Source organism: Bubalus bubalis, chromosome 20 (genome assembly GCF_019923935.1).
Source record: "Bubalus bubalis isolate 160015118507 breed Murrah chromosome 20, NDDB_SH_1, whole genome shotgun sequence".
Classification (NCBI taxonomy): domain Eukaryota; kingdom Metazoa; phylum Chordata; class Mammalia; order Artiodactyla; family Bovidae; genus Bubalus; species Bubalus bubalis.
Window position 1 is genome coordinate 3,013,379 of NC_059176.1, and position 17,178 is coordinate 3,030,556.

The 17,178-nt window shown below is 49.2% G+C and overlaps 1 protein-coding gene across 3 annotated transcripts in view; it reads right to left on the reverse strand.

Moving 5' to 3' along the window:
• TRAF3 (TNF receptor associated factor 3) overlaps window positions 1–17,178 on the reverse strand; it is a 120,027-nt gene that overhangs the window by 29,749 nt on the left and 73,100 nt on the right. For 2 of the 3 annotated variants that reach the window (XM_025271678.3, XM_025271677.3), the window contains exons 3-4: window positions 1,681–1,926; window positions 27–78 (exon numbers count right to left, since the gene is read on the reverse strand). In XM_025271678.3, coding sequence (XP_025127463.1) covers window positions 27–78; window positions 1,681–1,925 — 297 coding nt within the window. In that variant the 5' untranslated portion in view covers window position 1,926. Of the gene's footprint in view, window positions 1–26; window positions 79–1,680; window positions 1,927–3,434; window positions 3,456–17,178 lie in introns of those variants that run through there. The other variant, XM_044933277.2, reaches the window with a different exon arrangement.

Consider the following 17,178-nt stretch of genomic DNA (forward strand, 5'->3'; position numbering starts at 1 on the left):
AACAGCTTTTTAAAAACCAGGAATACCTTGTCTTTGATGATGACTTCTTGACAAGCAGTACATTTTGGGCTGGAGGAGCTGAGGGGAGAGACACAGTAAACGTGTTAGAGGGTGAGCACCTTCTCATCTGAACCCACTGGGAATGCTGAGCCATTCACTTAGGGGTAGTGTCTGCTGTGCAGAACTCGGAGCACCAGGGCTTCAGGATGCCAGGGTAAGTTTGGTTTAAATACGGTTTAAATGGGAAAAAAGGGCTAAGATTCTTTTTTAGTAGTGATTTTTCATAAGGAAGTTTTTCAGCAGAGCAGCTTAGATCAGTCCCTCTTGGAAAGTCCCTTTCAATTAAAAGTGAAATTTCATTTCAGAAACCAAAAGCAGCTCCCCGCGGAGGGGCTCTGTGGCATGAGTGTCCCCAGCTCCCTGGAGGGCCTCTGAATAGCGCTGCCTTACCAGCACAGAAAGTGCTGGATCCACAGGCTGTCTCCTTCACAGCCGCTGAAAGGCTGATGGAATTCCACGGACTTGAATCCCGTGGGAATCGAAAGCTGAGCCTGTCTACAGAGACCACGAGTCTCCTACATGCTTCTTGTCCCCAAACTCAGGACACGAGCCACTGCTCCCTAGCTGCCCTTTTTTGGACTGAGTCTCACCCCCATCCTGTGCTGGAAACCACCTCCGAGAGATTAAAAATAAAAAACTAATTTTGAGTGCTCCTTCCTTCCAGGGCCCCTGCCCTCGACAGCCTGAGGGCACCTGGCATCCAGGCCAGGGGCACGGTGGGGGATCCGGGAGCAGCAGGCAGGTGGGCAGGAGAGCCCAAGTGGGAGACCTGAGGGTCGGGGGCAGGGACATTAACAGGCTTTAAAATGATAGCTCGCTCATCCAGACTTCACTAGCACGGAGCCTGTGCTCACCTGTTTTAATCATGGGACCTTCTGAGCGCCCTTAGAGCCCAGGGCACCTGAGCAGGATCCCCTGACACCTGCCGAAGGCCGGAGCAGGAGGAGCGCCAGGAGGAGAGGAGGGCGAAGACTGGAAGAGACCCCGCCCCCGGCCCACGGTGCCCCGCACAGGGAAAGCAGGCGCACTGGGTCTGCGCCACTAAACTCCGTTCCAGAGCTGAGTCCTCAGTCTGGGGGGAGAGGACGAGAGCTCAGCCGCAAGTCCCCAGAGGGGGCTCTGGGGAGGGAGGCTGCCCCCAGCGGAGGGCTGGACGAGCCAGGGCAGCCTTCCCGGTTCCCGCCCGCCGGCAGGGGCCCAGGCTGAGCACAGTGCTCAGCACCCCGCCGGGTGAAACCTGCGGGATGAACCAGCACGCTCTGCTATACAACTCCAGCCTCCCTCCTGACGCTGGGGGCTTTGAACGGTGTTAATTCACAACGACATGCCCACGTGGGCTGCTGCGGACTCCCTGACACTCAGCTCCAGGGCATCCTGTCCTTACCGAGGACCTGCCCCCCACATCCCGAACCGGTTGCACATCCCCTATCCTGGGGGATCGCCCTGAAGGGCCCCACCATCGTTGGTGGACGGGGTGGCTCCTCCCCAGAACGTGAGCGCCTCCAGCAAAACTGGGCCTGGCAGACAGGGGACAGGGGCCCCAGGGGAAAGACCTCGCAGGGGGAGTTGGGGGGGTGCCCCAAGTCTGCAGCCAGACCCAGGCCCTCCAGCCAGACGCACCTGAGCAGGGCGCCCATGCAGGTCTCGCAGAAGCGGTGCCCGCACTCCGTCTGCTTGGGGCTGCAGAGCACCAGGCGGCACTTCTCACACTTGTACTTGTCCTCCACGGCCTTGACGAAGTGCTCCTTGTAGCCGCCCTGCTCGGGGACCAGCACGGCCGGCCCGGCTCCGCGCTCGGGGTGCAGCTTCAGCGGGGGGTTGGCAGGCAGGGCGCCGGCCGCGTCCAGCTTCTTACTGGGCTCCATCCTAGGAGAAGGGGGTCCATCAGAGCAGGGACGTGGCGGGGGGCCGGCAGCCGGCCGGGGCTCCCCGCGGGCTTCCAGCTTCCAGCACCCAGGTCTCCGCCCGGGGCCTGCTGCGAGGCGCAGACTGCATCATTAAGGCTCTTCAATTTAAAATGCAGATGATGCTCTGCGTCACTTTGGATTCTATGGACCGGACTGTTCTGACGGTGTGGCTCCTGTCACCCAGCGACCTTGGGCGGGCTGCCCGGCCCCCTTCTCAAGCCCGCCCTGCAGCCTCGGACCCACCCTGGGTGTGCGGGACCCGGTGCCCGGGACTGGATGCCGGCGGGGATGCTGGGCCTAGCCAACCGCACAGTGACACGTGGCCAGTCCCCACCTGCGAGGCCCTGTCCCAGCAAAGTAGAAGGTGCCTGGAGACACAACAGAGCTCCTTTCAAAACTCACCGGGTCTCTCAAGACCAGCTATGCTCCTGCTCAATCCTTCTATTTCTGCTACTGACACAACTAAGGCCCAAATGCCTTCTCATGAGGTGCTGGGTGCCCACCCCACCTCAGCCCGAGGCTCCCCAAATGCCTTCTCATGAGGTGCTGGGCGCCCGCCCCCCCCACCTCAGCCCGAGGCTCCCCAAATGCCTTCTCCTTATGAGGTGCTGGGTGCCCGCCCCCCCCTCAGCCCGAGGCTCCCCAAATGCCTTCTCCTTATGAGGTGCTGGGCGCCCACCCCCCCTCAGCCCGAGGCTCCCCAAATGCCTTCTCATGAGGTGCTGGGCGCCCGACCCCTGCTCATCCCGAGGCTCCCCAAATGCCTTCTCCTTATGAGGTGCTGGGTGCCCAACCCCCCCCAGCCCGAGGCTCCCCAAATGCCTTCTCATGAGGTGCTGGGCGCCCGCCCCCTGCTCATCCCGAGGCTCCCCAAATGCCTTCTCCTTATGAGGTGCTGGGTGCCCGCCCCCCCCTCAGCCCGAGGCTCCCCAAATGCCTTCTCCTTATGAGGTGCTGGGCGCCCACCCCCCCTCAGCCCGAGGCTCCCCAAATGCCTTCTCATGAGGTGCTGGGCGCCCGCCCCCTGCTCATCCCGAGGCTCCCCAAATGCCTTCTCCTTATGAGGTGCTGGGTGTCCACCCCTACCCCCTCAGCCCAAGGCTCCTCACCAGCCAGGCCAGGCCAGGCCGGACTGGGGTTCTGCAGGAACGGGGCACGCTACACCCCTGGCCCCAGGGGACCTGGTGGGCCGGGGGCAGAGGCCGCGCTGCCCGAGGCTCACTCCTCACGCTGCCTCTTCCCGCCCCTGGACAGGGCCGAAGGGAGGTGCGCCCGTGGCCGGGATGTACAGGAACCACGCAGGAGGCAGTGCCCATGACAGGAAGATGACCTGTGTTCCAGCCACATGGGGGTTACTTTTAACAAAACAGTACACTACTGTGCTAAGCGCAGGAGCCTCCTGTGGCATCTATTTGTGATACCAAAAAAAAAAGATTTTAAAGTGACCCCCAGCAACCCTTTGCTCACCATCACTGATTAGAATCCTGTTTGTCAAGACGCTAAACAGGAAGGTGCCTGTCTGGGAAACAGATCAACCAGGAGTCAGGCTGTTGCCACGGGTCGCCTGCCCGTCCTCCTGCAGATGCTGACCCCAGCTCCGCCGCCCTCCTCTCCACACCCGTCCCGCATTCTCACGGAGCCCACCCTGGTCAGCCCACTCAAGGCCCGCCCCCGCGGTCCATCCTCCCAAGACTGCTGCTTATGGTTTATTTACTGCCTCACTCCCTGAGGCAGGGCGTGGGTTTGGATCTGCTTTGTTGAACAGACCCTGGGCACCTGGAATCACTAGGGCCTGAGGTAAAAGATTCTCATTACACATCTGCTGAGTTAACAGAGGGAAAGGTGAGGTCTGAGCCACTCATAGCAAACAGTGTTTCTATGAAGCCAGAAAAAAGAAAAACTGCAGTTTTCAGAACTGATCTCATAGCCTCATGCCGTGAAAACCTGCGCTTAGGTCAGACGCTGCTCGCAACTGTGGTTTAGTACTTTATCCTGTGACATGTGAGGGACGTGTGCTCCGTAAGTGAACGGTTTTCAGGGAGACATGTTTGATTCTTCGGCTGTGAATTCCTACTTCAAACATAAGAGACAACTCAGGATGAAGCTCATGACAAACGGTCACTGCTTGTTCACCTGTAACAGGTGTGGGTCACACGGCCTCTGCACAGACACGTGAAGAACACAGGTTTGGCTCCTCGGTTTTTACAGGCTGCTTAAGACAAGTGAGCACACGCCAAGAATCGCAAGCACATGAGGAGAACCTCCCTGCAGCCTGTCCTGCAAGGCAGAGCACAGGCCTGTCAGGACTCCTCTGGAATGTGGGGTGCTGACCGGGCACACACCCCAAGGGCTGCTCAAAACCCCGCCCAGGGCCCCCGTCCCGCCCCACGCACGGTCCATTCCTGAGCTGAGCTGCTGGCTGGATAACGAGCTTCCAGGGATGGAGGGAAAGAAGCACCTGGGCAGGACAGACAGGAAAAGCATCAGCCCTCCCTGAATACTCGCAAGTGAGGTCAGAGAAGATGATCTGAACACGATGCACCCAGGACAGGCAAATCCCAGAGCCCCAGAGCAGGTGCTCAGTCGGCAGGGGTGGGCGCACCTATTAACGGGAACGGGGCTTCCTGGGTGACCCGAGGGTTCTGGAACTGGGCACAGAGGTGACCCCACATTCTGTGAAGAGACTAAAAACCAGTGAGCCTTACGCTTAAAGGGGGTGGACTCTATGGTATGTGAATGATACTTCAATTTGAAATCTAAACAAAGAATATTTCAAAGTAACTGTTTAAGCCAGTTCCATTTAGGTTTGGTTAATTTGTGACATTTATACGTGGCGTCATACACTTTAAATGTAAGACTAGAATCTAAGTGGCTATGCCCGATGCTGGGGAAGGGCCTCAGGAAGATTTCTCTGTAAGAGTAGATGCTCGCAGAGAAGACAATGAGGCCCAGAGCCGGATGCTCTGCTGGTGTCCGTGCGAGTGTGCAGACACCCAGCATCAGCACACACACGTGGAGGGAACGCGTCTCCTCCTTCCTCCACACAAACCATGCTGCGTGTGCAACACACGCAAACTAACCTACGGCTCTCCTGCATCACCAACTGCATCCCGGGCATTTCTCCACAGCGGCCTGTAAACAGGCACCGTATCACGGGGAAGGGCCACACGGCACGCCACGTGGGGTTCTCTAGTTCTGCTCACGGACAATGAGGCTGGTTTCAGCTGATATTATAAACGACCTGCAGAGAACACTCCTGAACACATCTTTGCACACTTAGGCAAGCACACACCAACATGGCTGCTGGGTCAAAGATCACGTCCGTTTTAAAATATATTGTTATTCAGTAGCCAAGTCGTGTCCGACTCTTCGCGACCCCATGAACTGCAGCACGCCAGGCTTCCCTGTCTTTCACCAACTCCCTGAGTTTGCTCAGATTCATGTGCATATAGAATCATTGCCCAATATCTTTCTAAAAGGGTTGCCCATTTTATACTTCCTCCAATGATTAGTAAACTGTTAAACATTGTTTTAGAGGACAACAGCCGGTTTTGCCCCAACGCTGAAGCTCTGACTTTGTTTCGGCCTCAGCCGTGTTTCCTGGAAGGCAGTGCTAGCCGTGCGTGAGCGAGCCTCAGGCTCTCCCACGGGTGTTCGTCTCCTGAAGAGCCGCCAGTTGGCACGGCCGTGCAACGTGGGAGGGCGTACCCACTGGCCTCCCACTAGGCGGGAGAGGCCTTCTCAGGTGAGTTGCTCTGCAGGGGTTGCCGAACCAACCACATTTCATCTCACCAGATAACCAGGTACCTCCAGCATACATGGCGCTGTGCCTTGCTTGTCAGGGAAAGGTGGTGAGGGAGACTGTCCCCGCCCCCAAGGAGCTCTGCGGGAGTCCTGACGAAGGGGGGCACTGCAGGGTCAGCAGGGGTAATGGCGGCAGGAGCGGGAAGCGCCCCCTGAGAGCCTACAGGGGCTGCGGATCCTCAGGCTGGGAGGCTTGCGCCCCATGCTGGGGAGATGGGGCTTCCCGAGTGGGACTTGGGGCAGGACGATCCCAGCTCTAGCGGAGGGCAAGGCAGACACACACAGACGGAGCATGGCTGGGTGGGTGTGGCGGGTGGCCAGGTCCTGGGGGCTCCGGGGGTCAGACAGGCAGGGCGTCTAGCTGCGAGTGGCCTGGCTGGGAGCGCAGGCCTGGCGCTCCTGCCCTGAGGCAAGTCCTCGGCCACAGCTTTTATCCTGTTTTTCTTTTCCCGTGAAAAGCAGACGGCGCCCCCGATTCTCGGGCATTTTCAGGCATCACTGAGGCATCGCACGCAGGATCCCCTGCAAACTGCAGCACTGCGCCCAGAAGACGTGCCCTCCTCCCGCTGGGTCGCGGAGTCCACGGGCACCAGCTGCGTCCTCACTCTGGACAGCTTAAAGCCTTGTCAAAAAGCCCTTGCTCAGCAATTAGGCAAGAAAAATAAGAAATAAACAGCTTCCAGACTGGAAAGAAGAAGTAAAACTATTTCCATTTTCAGATGACATAATCTTGTGCATAGAACATACTAAGGAATCAACTAAAAACAAGCTGAACTAATAAACTTGTTCAGTAAAGCTGCAGGATATAATAGTTCAGTCAGTCAGTCATGTCTGACTCTTTGAGACCCCCACGGCCTGCAGCACGCGAGGCTTCCCTGTCCATCACCATCTCCCGGAGCTTGATATCAACATATAAAGTCCAGCAGCATTTCTATACACTAGCAGCGAACAATTCAAAAATAAAATTGAGAAAGCAATCCAATTATGAGTATCAAAAAGAATGAAATATATTCTGAAAATGATAAAACGTTGTTTTTCACCCTAAGTGGAAAGCTACCCCTGCTCACAGACTGGAACACTTGGCATCGCTAAGGTGGCACCGCCACTCAGCTGACCCACAGCCGTCTACACCCAGGCCTGAACCCCGGCTGCGCTTTCTTTTCTTGCAGAAATTAATAAGCTGAACCTAAAATTCACATTGAAATATGAGGGACTCAGAATAGACAAAATAATTCTGAAAAAGAAGAACAAAGTCGGAAGACTCACACTTCCTTATTTCAAAACTTACTACAGATGAAATCAGGATGCTGTAGTACTGGTAAGAAGGACGGACAGACAGTCAATGAAGCAGAACCAAGAGTCCAGACAGAAACGCTCACGTTTATGGCCAGCTGGTTTCAGACAAGGGCGCCAGCTCGTTGCTGGGGAAGGAGCAGGGTGTGCTCGGGCCGGCGAGCTCACGGCCGCCACAGAGCAGAGCGGGCTGTGCCCCGGTGCGTCTCTTCACGGTTCTGGCAAGCCATGCTGGCAGCCACTGCCCAACACCTTCGGGACACCTGCGTCCTCCTTCCCAGGTGGGCAACCCAGTTCAACTCTGGTACAGAAAGTGCGCTTCACGGAGAACAGCAGGGTGGGCTCTAAGTCCTCCCGGGCTGATATCCTTCTCTGCCTTTCAAGAAAACGTAGTGTCTGTTCAGTTCAGTTCAGTCAGTTCAGTCGCTCAGTCATGTCCTGACTCTTTGCGACCCCATGAATCGCAGCACGCCAGGCCTCCCTGTCCATCACCAACTCCCGGAGTTCACTCAGACTCACGTCCATCAAGTCGGTGATGCCATCCAGCCATCTCATCCTCTGTCGTCCCCTTCTCCTCCTGCCCCCAATCCCTCTCAGCATCAGTCTTTTCCAATGAGTCAACTCTTCGAAGGAGGTGGCCAAAGTACTGGAGTTTCAGCTTTAGCATCATTCCTTCCAAAGAACACCCAGGACTGATCTCCTTTAGGATGGACTGGTTGGATCTCCTTGCAGTCCAAGGGACTCTCAAGAGTCTTCTCCAACACCACACTTCAAAAGCATCAATTCTTCAGTGCTCAGCTTTCTTCACAGTCCAATTCTCACATCCATACATGACCACTGGAAAAACCATAGCCTTGACTAGACGGACCTTTGTTGGCAAAGTAATGGCTCTGCTTTTGAATATGCTATCTAGGTTGGTCATAACTTTCCTTCCAAGGAGTAAGCGTCTTTTAATTTCATGGCTGCAGTCACCATCTGCAGTGATTTTGGAGCCCCAAAAAATAAAGTCTGACACTGTTTCCCCATCTATTTCCCATGAAGTGACGGGACCAGATGCCGTGATCTTCGTTTTCTGAATGTTGAGCTTTAAGCCAACTTTTTCACTCTCCTCTTTCACCTTCATCAAGAGGCTTTTTAGTTCCTCTTCACTTTCTGCCATAAGGGTGGTGTCATCTGCATATCTGAGGTTATTGATATTTCTCCCGGCAATCTTGATTCCAGTTTGTGCTTCTTCCAGCCCAGCATGTCTCATGATGTACTCTGCATAGAAGTTAAATAAGCAGGGTGACAATATACAGCCTTGACGTACTCCTTTTTCTATTTGCAACCAGTTTGTTGTTCCATGTCCAGTTCTAACTGTTGCTTCCTGACCTGCATATAGGTTTCTCAAGAGGCAGGTCACATGGTCTGGTATTCCCATCTTTCAGAATTTTCCACAGTTTATTGTGATCCACACAGTCAAAGACTTTGGCATAGTCAATAAAGCAGAAATAGATGTTTTTCTGGAACTCTCTTGCTTTTTTGATGATCCAGTGTATGTTGGCAATTTGATCTCTGGTTCCTCTGTCTTTTCCAGACACATAAAACCGATGCTGGGCGATGTCCATGCAAGGTGAGAATAAGAATACAGCAACAACAAAACCCCAGCACCCAGCACCCATGTGACAGTCACCGTCGCCCAGCACGCCCCACCTCAGCCATCCCCTGCCTTGCTCCAAGTCCATGTCAGCCTCAACTTTGCAACTACAGTTCTTGTAGTGTCACACATTTTTCTTCTTAAAACATTTTTGCCTCTTTTTAACCTCATAAAAATGATATACCATACGCAGGCCTCTGCAATCAGTGTTGTATCAATGTTATGCCACTTGTGCTGTGTGTAGTAGACAGAGGTCATTCATGTTTTACTATAGTGTATATACTTACCTATCTTTTTATCACACTGCTTTCTGCTGGCATGGACACTCTGTTCTGAACATTCTGGAGCATCTGTCCTGGGGAACTTTCTCTACGGTACACACTCTAGATCACGGGACTAGGGTTAAGCAAACTGTAAGCTGTGGGTTATATATGGTCAGTCACCGGTTTCTGTTCGGCTCTCAAGCTTAAAACACTTATTCTTAAAGAGTCAGACAAACAAATGAAACGAAGGCAACTACGTGACACGACCGTACACATTACCCACGAAGCCTAGGATATTTACCTCTCGGCCTTTAGAGAATTTGCCAACTCCTGCCCTGAGCTTCACATCTAGAGTTCACAGGAACGGCTGGTTTGCAGGGTGTAGGCATGGCCAGTTCACAAGCTTCACTAACCCACCCTCTTATCAATGCTGGGCACCACTGGACAGCTTAATTTCCACCAATCTAGCAGGTACGAGGGTCCCTTTTCTTCCTTACTCTGATAATTAAATAGGTTTAGCATATTTTCACGTGCTCACTGGCCATTTGTGCTTTTCCTTCTGTTGAAATGCCTGACTGTGTCTGAATTTTTTAATTGGGTTATTGGTCTTTTAAAATATTGATTTGTAGAGGTGATTCATATGATATGACTGCTAGTCTCTTGTTAGTTATATGTATATGTTTTCCCCTTAGGTTGTGGCTTCACTTTAACTTTCTGCATTTTAATGAAGTGAATGAAGTTCTTAATTTTAATGTAGTCAAATGTATCCTTTTAAAGGATATCTTTATCTGTACCTCTTGGCCTTTTAAAAAGATTCAGATTAGCTTATGGGTGATGCTGATGAAAAAGGACAACCTAACATATAGGGAACCAAACTGAAAGCAGTTCTACTTCTATCACAGAATCATTCCCAAAAGAAGGGTGTTCTGCTCAAATAATGAGCCACCAACTATGTAAAACAGACTCACATTACTCAAGGGAAATTTTCTACCTAAACAAGAGCTTGTTTAAAAAAGAAATTACATGGACCCCGAGCAGGGCCCAGGGGGCAAGCCCACGCCCTGCTCTGTCAGTGAGATGGCGGATGTGGGCCTCAGCTGGCCCACGGTCCTCCCTGGTACCAGGACAGGTGGATGAATGAACCCACTCAGGTTAACCGCCGATCCCAGACTCCCCAACGATCAAGGTCACTGTAAGATGCCAGTTCTGATTGAAAGCAAACCTAATTTCTGATTGAAATCACCTGATCACCCCCTGAAACAACCAAGACAACAGGATGGTATCCTAAGTCTTAAGACAATTATCCGCTGACTGTGTCCTGAGGAAATGGAAGTTTCGGATGTAGGAAGACCGTCACTGGAGGCGAATTTTCCCCAACCAGCCCAGAGGCAGACGGCAGTGAGACTGAGCACTGCTCAAGCTGGCCGCCGGTGAGTGTGCCATTCTGACCACACACAAGGTCGGGCAGCAGAACCGCCAGAGTGAACCTGCTTCAGGTGCCCGCCCATCTGTGTGGCAGGGAGGGTGAAAACCTCAAGATCATCAAAGGAAATAAAACATCTATCTGCAAGACCAAAGTTTTCAAAAGCAACAAGGGAGGACACGGATATTAATTTATCTCTCATACTGTTCACCATTGTAAGTCAACTTAACTCCTTTCTGAAATCAGGTGGGGTGGACATAAATGAGGTAAATTCAAAATTGGTCGCCAGGTTAAGAACAGACGTGAGTGATGTCAGTGAAGATGGCTGAGTACATAACTCCAAAGGTTCATCCTTCAAAAAAAGCAAGAAAAAAGATGGCAAGATCTGTCAGAAACAACCTGTGTGGAACTCTAAAACCTAAATGGAAAGCTTACAGCAATCAGAGGGATGCTTAATCAACAGAAACCCGCTGCACCTCGGTGAGGACAGTGAGCTCTGCGGCGCTTTCCCCAGCCCTGGCCCTCTCCCTAAGAGGCAGTGGCCTGGAAGACAGAAGCCAGCAATCCCAGCACGGGGACTGGCTGGATGCCGGGGGCAGGTGGAGCAGAACACACTCACATGCAAAGAGTTTCAGGAGTAGTTACGACCTATCTGGTGGCTCCCGCTCAAACGGCTTGACCTCATCAGACTCAGGACTCTCCCAGGGCTGAGGCAGCCATGGTGGGGGTGGGGGACTGTCCTAAAAACACTCAGAGGCAAATGGATTAGTCGCTGCTGGCTGGGCCAACGAGTAATGGTAGAAGAAAATGAGAGACAAACCAAAAGGTTGACAGGAAATGCTGGGAAACGAGGGCTCTGAAGAGCTCCAACGTGTTACCAGGATCCCAGAAGGCCACACACATGCTCAGGGCTGTGTGCATGCTCAGGAGAGATCCAAGAAGACCCTGAAGCCTCACCTCTGGCTGACCTTCAGGTTCTGTACAAGCAGGAAGTGATGCTAAGGCAAACTTGCCAGCTGCCTGGCTGGGTGCTAAAAACACACCCTGATCCCACGTATACCCTGTGGGAAGAGATTCAGAGATAATTTTGGTTCCAGGCACTTATAGCAAATCTCTACCTGATTCTTCGCTGACCACTACACTGGTGGGACAGACTCCAGTGGCTACACATGATGAAGATGCGGGCCTGACAAGGTCAGCTCAAAAAGCCATTATGCAAACTAACTAAAACAAGCAGCAAGAAATACTGGGGAGAATCTCATTCCCATCTTTGCCATATGATAATATTCAAAATGTCCATTTTCAACAAAAAATTGTCAGTCAGGCAAGAAATAAGGAAGCATGGCCCACATACAGGAAAAAAAAAAAAAAGGCAAGTAATAGACACTGTCTGGGAGGAGACACAGACATGAGACTTACAGCTGTGCATGAGCTCAAAGAGACTCAGGGAACTGCCTCCAGAAAAGCGAAAGGAACCATCCGAACAGTGTCTCACGAAACACAAAATATCAATACAAATCAATAAAGTGTTAAAGGAAGCAAATGGAGATCCTGGAGTTAAAAAGCACAATGATGGAAAAGAAAAATTCAATAAAGGGGCTCAACAGGAGAACTGAATAGATAGAAGAAAGAATTAGAGAACTTGAAGATAGGCCAATTGAGATTTGAAGATAAGACAACTGAGTTTATCCAGTCTAAGTAACAGAAGGAAAAAATAATAAAGAAAAATAGTAAAGAAAAATGCAAAGAGCTTAGAGACCTATGGGGCACTATCAATCATTCCACCATATACATTATCCTGGGAGTCCTAGAAAGGAGAGGAGGGACAGAAAAGGTGAAAACAATATTTTAAAAGATAATGGACAAGAATTTCCTATTTTTGATGAAAAGTATTAATTTGCACATTCAGGAAACTCAACAAACTCTATGTAGGTTAAACTCATCTATACTAATACACATTATTGTTGAACTGCTGGAGGAAAGAAGGAAAATTCTGAAAGCAGCAAGAGAAGTGACTCCTTACATAAAAGGATTTCCTCAAGAAGATTAACAGTTGACCTCTCATCAGAAACAATGGAGGACAGAAGACAATGGGATAATATTTTTGAATGGCTGAAAGAAAAAAATATCAACTAAGAATCCTCTGTCCCCGCCCCCCCAAAATACCATGTTTCAAAAATGAAGACTTGACAAAATACTAGAAAACTAAGCCCTAAAGCACATTAAATGTATTCTACACCACGATCAAGTGGAATTTGTCCCAGGAAGGTTAAGAGTGGTTCAGTATAAGAAAATCAATCAATGTAATATACCCAGTAACAGAACAAGGGTAAAATACACATGATCATCTCAACTGGTGTAGAAAAACAAGTGGGCAAAATTAAACACCCTTTCATTAAAAAAATCCTTAGAAACTAGGAATAAGAGGGAACTTCCTTGATATGGGGCTTCCCTGGTAGCTCAGATGATAAAAGAATCCATCTGCAATGCAGGAGACCCGGTTTCAATCCCTGAGTCAGGAAGATACCCTGGAGAAGGGAATGGCTGGAGAATTCCATGGACAGAGGAGCCTGGCAGGCTACAGTTCTGCTGCTGCTGCTAAGTCACTTCAGTTATGTCTGACTCTGTGCGACCCCATAGACAGCAGCCCACCAGGCTCCCCTGTCCCTGGGATTCTCAGGCAAGAAGACTGGAGTGGGTTGCCATTTCCTTCTCCAATGCACGCAAGTGAAAAGTGAAAGTGAAGTCGCTCAGTCGTGTCCGACCCTCAGCAACCCCGTGGACTGCAGCCTTCCAGGCTCCTCCATCCATGGGATTTTCCAGGCAAGAGTACTGGAGTGGGGTGCCATCGCCTTCTCGAGGCTACAGTTCACGGGGCCACAAAGAAACGACTGAGCAATCAATACTTGCATCTTCACTTTTCCTTTACGTGATAAAGGGTAAAGGGGATTTGTGAAAAACCCACATTTAATGGTGAAAGATCAGGAAGAAGGGAAGGATGCAAGCTTTCACCACTGTTACCCAGTATTATATGGAAATTCTATCCAGAGCAATTAGGCAAGAAAAAGAAATGAAAGGCATCCAAATTAGAAAGAAAGAAAGAAAACCAGCCCTATTCACAGACGATATGATCCTATGGATAGAAAACCTCAAAGACTTCACAAGAAAGTAACCAGAACTAATAAAAGAATTCACCAAAGTTGCAGGACACAAACGCCCAACAAAGAAACATCATTTCTGTTTCTACACAACAGCAACAAACTGATTTAGAAACCAACTCCATTTATAATAGCATCCAGAAGAATCAATTACCTAGGAATAAATTTAACCAATATGTGAACAATTTGTTCACAATTGCTGAAAGAAAGAACAGACCATTAAACGGTAAGATATGTGTCTGCTCCAAAACAAATCTATGTACATGGACTGGAAGACAATATTATGATCGCAATACTACTTCTGATGGTTAATTTTATGTGTCAACTTGTTGGGGTCACAAGGTGCCTAGACAGCTGATCAAATATTATTCTAGGTGTTCCTGTGAGGGTGTTGGATGAGATTAACATTTAAATAGATAGACTGAATAAAGCAGACTGCCCTCCCTAATGTGGGTGAGCCTCATTCAATCAAATACCTAAAGGGAACAAAAAAGTCTGCCCTTTCCCCAAGTAAGGAGGAGTCTTTGTGCCTGTCTTCAAATTGACACACTGGCTTTTTTTCCTGCCTTCAAACTGAAAAGGAAACATCAGCTCTTCCTGGATCTGAAGCCCTGGGTTTTGGATAGAAAACACAGCCTTCCTGTCCCTCTTGATGAAAGGGAATGTTTCATGCAAAGATGGGCACAATAAAGGCAGAAAAAGTATGGACCTAACAGAAGCAGAAGATATTAAGAAGAGGTGGCAAGAATACACAGAAGAACTATACAAAAAAGATCTTCATGACCCAGATAACCATGATGGTGAGATCACTCATCTAGAGCCAGACATCCTGGAATGCAAAGTCAAGTGGGCCTTAGGAAAGCATCACTATGAATAAAGCTAGTGGGGGTGATGGAATCAAATCCTAAAAGATGATCCTGTGAAAGTACTGCACTCAATATGCCAGCAAATTTGGAAAACTCAGCAGTGGCCACAGGACTGGAAAATATCAGTTTTCATTCCAATCTCAAAGAAAGGCAGTGCCAAACAATGTTCAAACCACCGCACAATTGCACTCATCTCACACGCTAGCCAAGTAATGCTCAAAATTCTCCAAGCCAGGCTTCAATAGAACATGAACCATGAACTTCCTGATGTTCCAGTTGAACTTAGAAAAGGCAGAGGAACCAGAGATCAAATTGCCGACATCTGCTGGACCACAGAAAAAGCAAGAGATTTCCAGAAAAACATCTACTTCTGCTTTATTGATTATGCCAAAGCCTTTGACTGTGTGGATCACAATAAACTGTGGAAAATTCTTCAAGAGATAGGAATACCAGACCACTTGACCTGCCTCCTGAGAAATCTGCATGCAGGACAATAAGTAACAGTTAGAACTGGACATAGAACAATGGACTGGTTCCAAATCGGGAAAGGAGTACATCAAGGCTATATATCGTCACCCTGCTTATTTAACTTATATGCAGAGAACATCATGCGAAATGCCAGGCTAGATAAAGCACAAGCTGGAATCAAGATTGCTGGGAGAAATATCAATAACCTCAGATATGCAGATGATACCACCCTTATGGCAGAAAGCAAAGAGGAACTGAAGAGTCTCTTGATGAAAGTGAAACAGGAGAGTGAAAAAGTTGGCCTAAAACTCAACATTTAGAAAACTAAGATCATGGCATCTGTTCCCATCACTTCATGGCAAATAGATGGGGAAACAATGGAAACAGTGACAGACTTTATTTTTGTGGGCTACAAAATCAATGTAGATGGTGACTGCAGCCATGAAATTAGAAGATGCTTTCTCCTTGGAAGAAAACTTATGACCAACCTAGACAGCATATTAAAAAGCAGAGACATTACTTTGCCGATAAAGGTCCATCTAGTCAAAGCCCAAACTACTGGTTTTTCCAGTAGTCATGTTGGATGTGAGAGCTGGACCATAAAGCTAAATGCTGAAGAATTGATGCTTTTGAACTGTAGTGTTGGAAAAGACTCTTGTGAGTCCCTTTGACTGCAAAGAGATCAAAGTCAATCCTAAAGGAAATCAGTCCTGAATGCTCACTGGAAGGACTTAGGCTGAAGCTGAAGCTCCAATACTTTGGCCATCAGATGGGAAGAACTGACTCATTGGAAAAGACCCTGATGCTGGGAAAGACTGAAAACAGGAGAAGAAGGGGATGACAGAGGATGAGATGGTTGAATGGCATCACCGACTTGATGGACAAAAGTTTGAGCAAGCTCTGGGAGTTGGTGATAGACAGGGAAGCCTGGTGTGCTGCAGTCCATGGGGTTGCAAAGAGTCGGACATGACTGAGTGTGTGAACTGAACTACGCCATTAGCCCTCTTGATTTTCAGGCCTTTTGACTCAGACTGGAACTAAGCCACTGGCTCTTCTAGTTGCCAACTTACACTGCAGATCTTGGGACTGGCCTGCCTCCATAGTTGTGTGAGCGCCAATTCCTTAGAATAACTATCTCTTTACATACAAACACACCTTATTGGTTCTCTTTCTCTAGAGACCCATAACAAACATACTGCCTGAAGCAATCTACAGAGTCAATGCAATCTCCATCCGAATTCCAGTGGCCTTTTACAGAAGTGAGAAATCTATTCTAAAATTCTGTAAAGCAATCATCCTTCAATTAAAAAATAAATTTAAAAAATTCACATGGAATGGCAAGAGTCAAAACAGTATCGAAAAAGCAAAACAAAGTTGAAAGACTTTTCAAGCTTACTACTTCAAAACTTCCTACAAAATGGCAGTAATCAAAACAGTGAAATACTAGCATAAGGAGCGGCGTGTAGAAAACAGAACCGGGAGCCCAGGGACAAATCCGCATGTCCACAGGCAAACCATTTTTGACAAGGATGTCAGTACTATTTAGTTGGAAAAAAGCAGTCTCTGAAACAACTGGGTATCCAGGGAGACGAATGAACTTAGACCCCTGCCTCACTCCAGACACACAAACTAACTTAAAATGGATGAGCAACTAAAATATAAGAACTCACGCCGTAAAGGGCTTCCCAGGTGGCGCCAGTGGTAAAGACCCACCTGCCAATGCAGGAGATGTAAGAGATGCAGGTTTGATCCCTGGGTCAGGAAGGTCTACTGGAGGAGGTCATGGAACCCACTCTGGTATTCTTGCCTGGAGAATTCCATGGACAGAGTAGCCTCCTGGGCTACAGTCCTTACGGTCGCAGAGTCGGACATGACTGAAGTGACTTAGCTTGCATGCAACACCATAAAGTTTAGAAGAAAACATAGGGACAGGTTTTCATGATGCTGAATCTGGCAAAGGATTCTTAGATATGACCCTAAAAGCACAGGCAACGATGAAAAATAAGATAAATTGGTCTCACAAAATTTGAAAACTTTTGTATATAAAAGGACACTATCAAGAATGTGAAAAGACAAAAAAATGGGAGAGCTGTTTATTTTCTTGGGCTTCAAAATCACTAAGGACGGGGACTACAGCCATGAAATTAAAAGATGCTTGCCCCTCAGAAGGAAAGCTATGACAAACCTAGACAGCATTATTAAAAAGCAGAGACATCACTTTGCCAGCAAAGGTCCGTATAGTCAAAGCTGTGTTTTTTCCAGTAGTCATGTACAGAGGTAAGACTTGGAAGGCTGAGCGC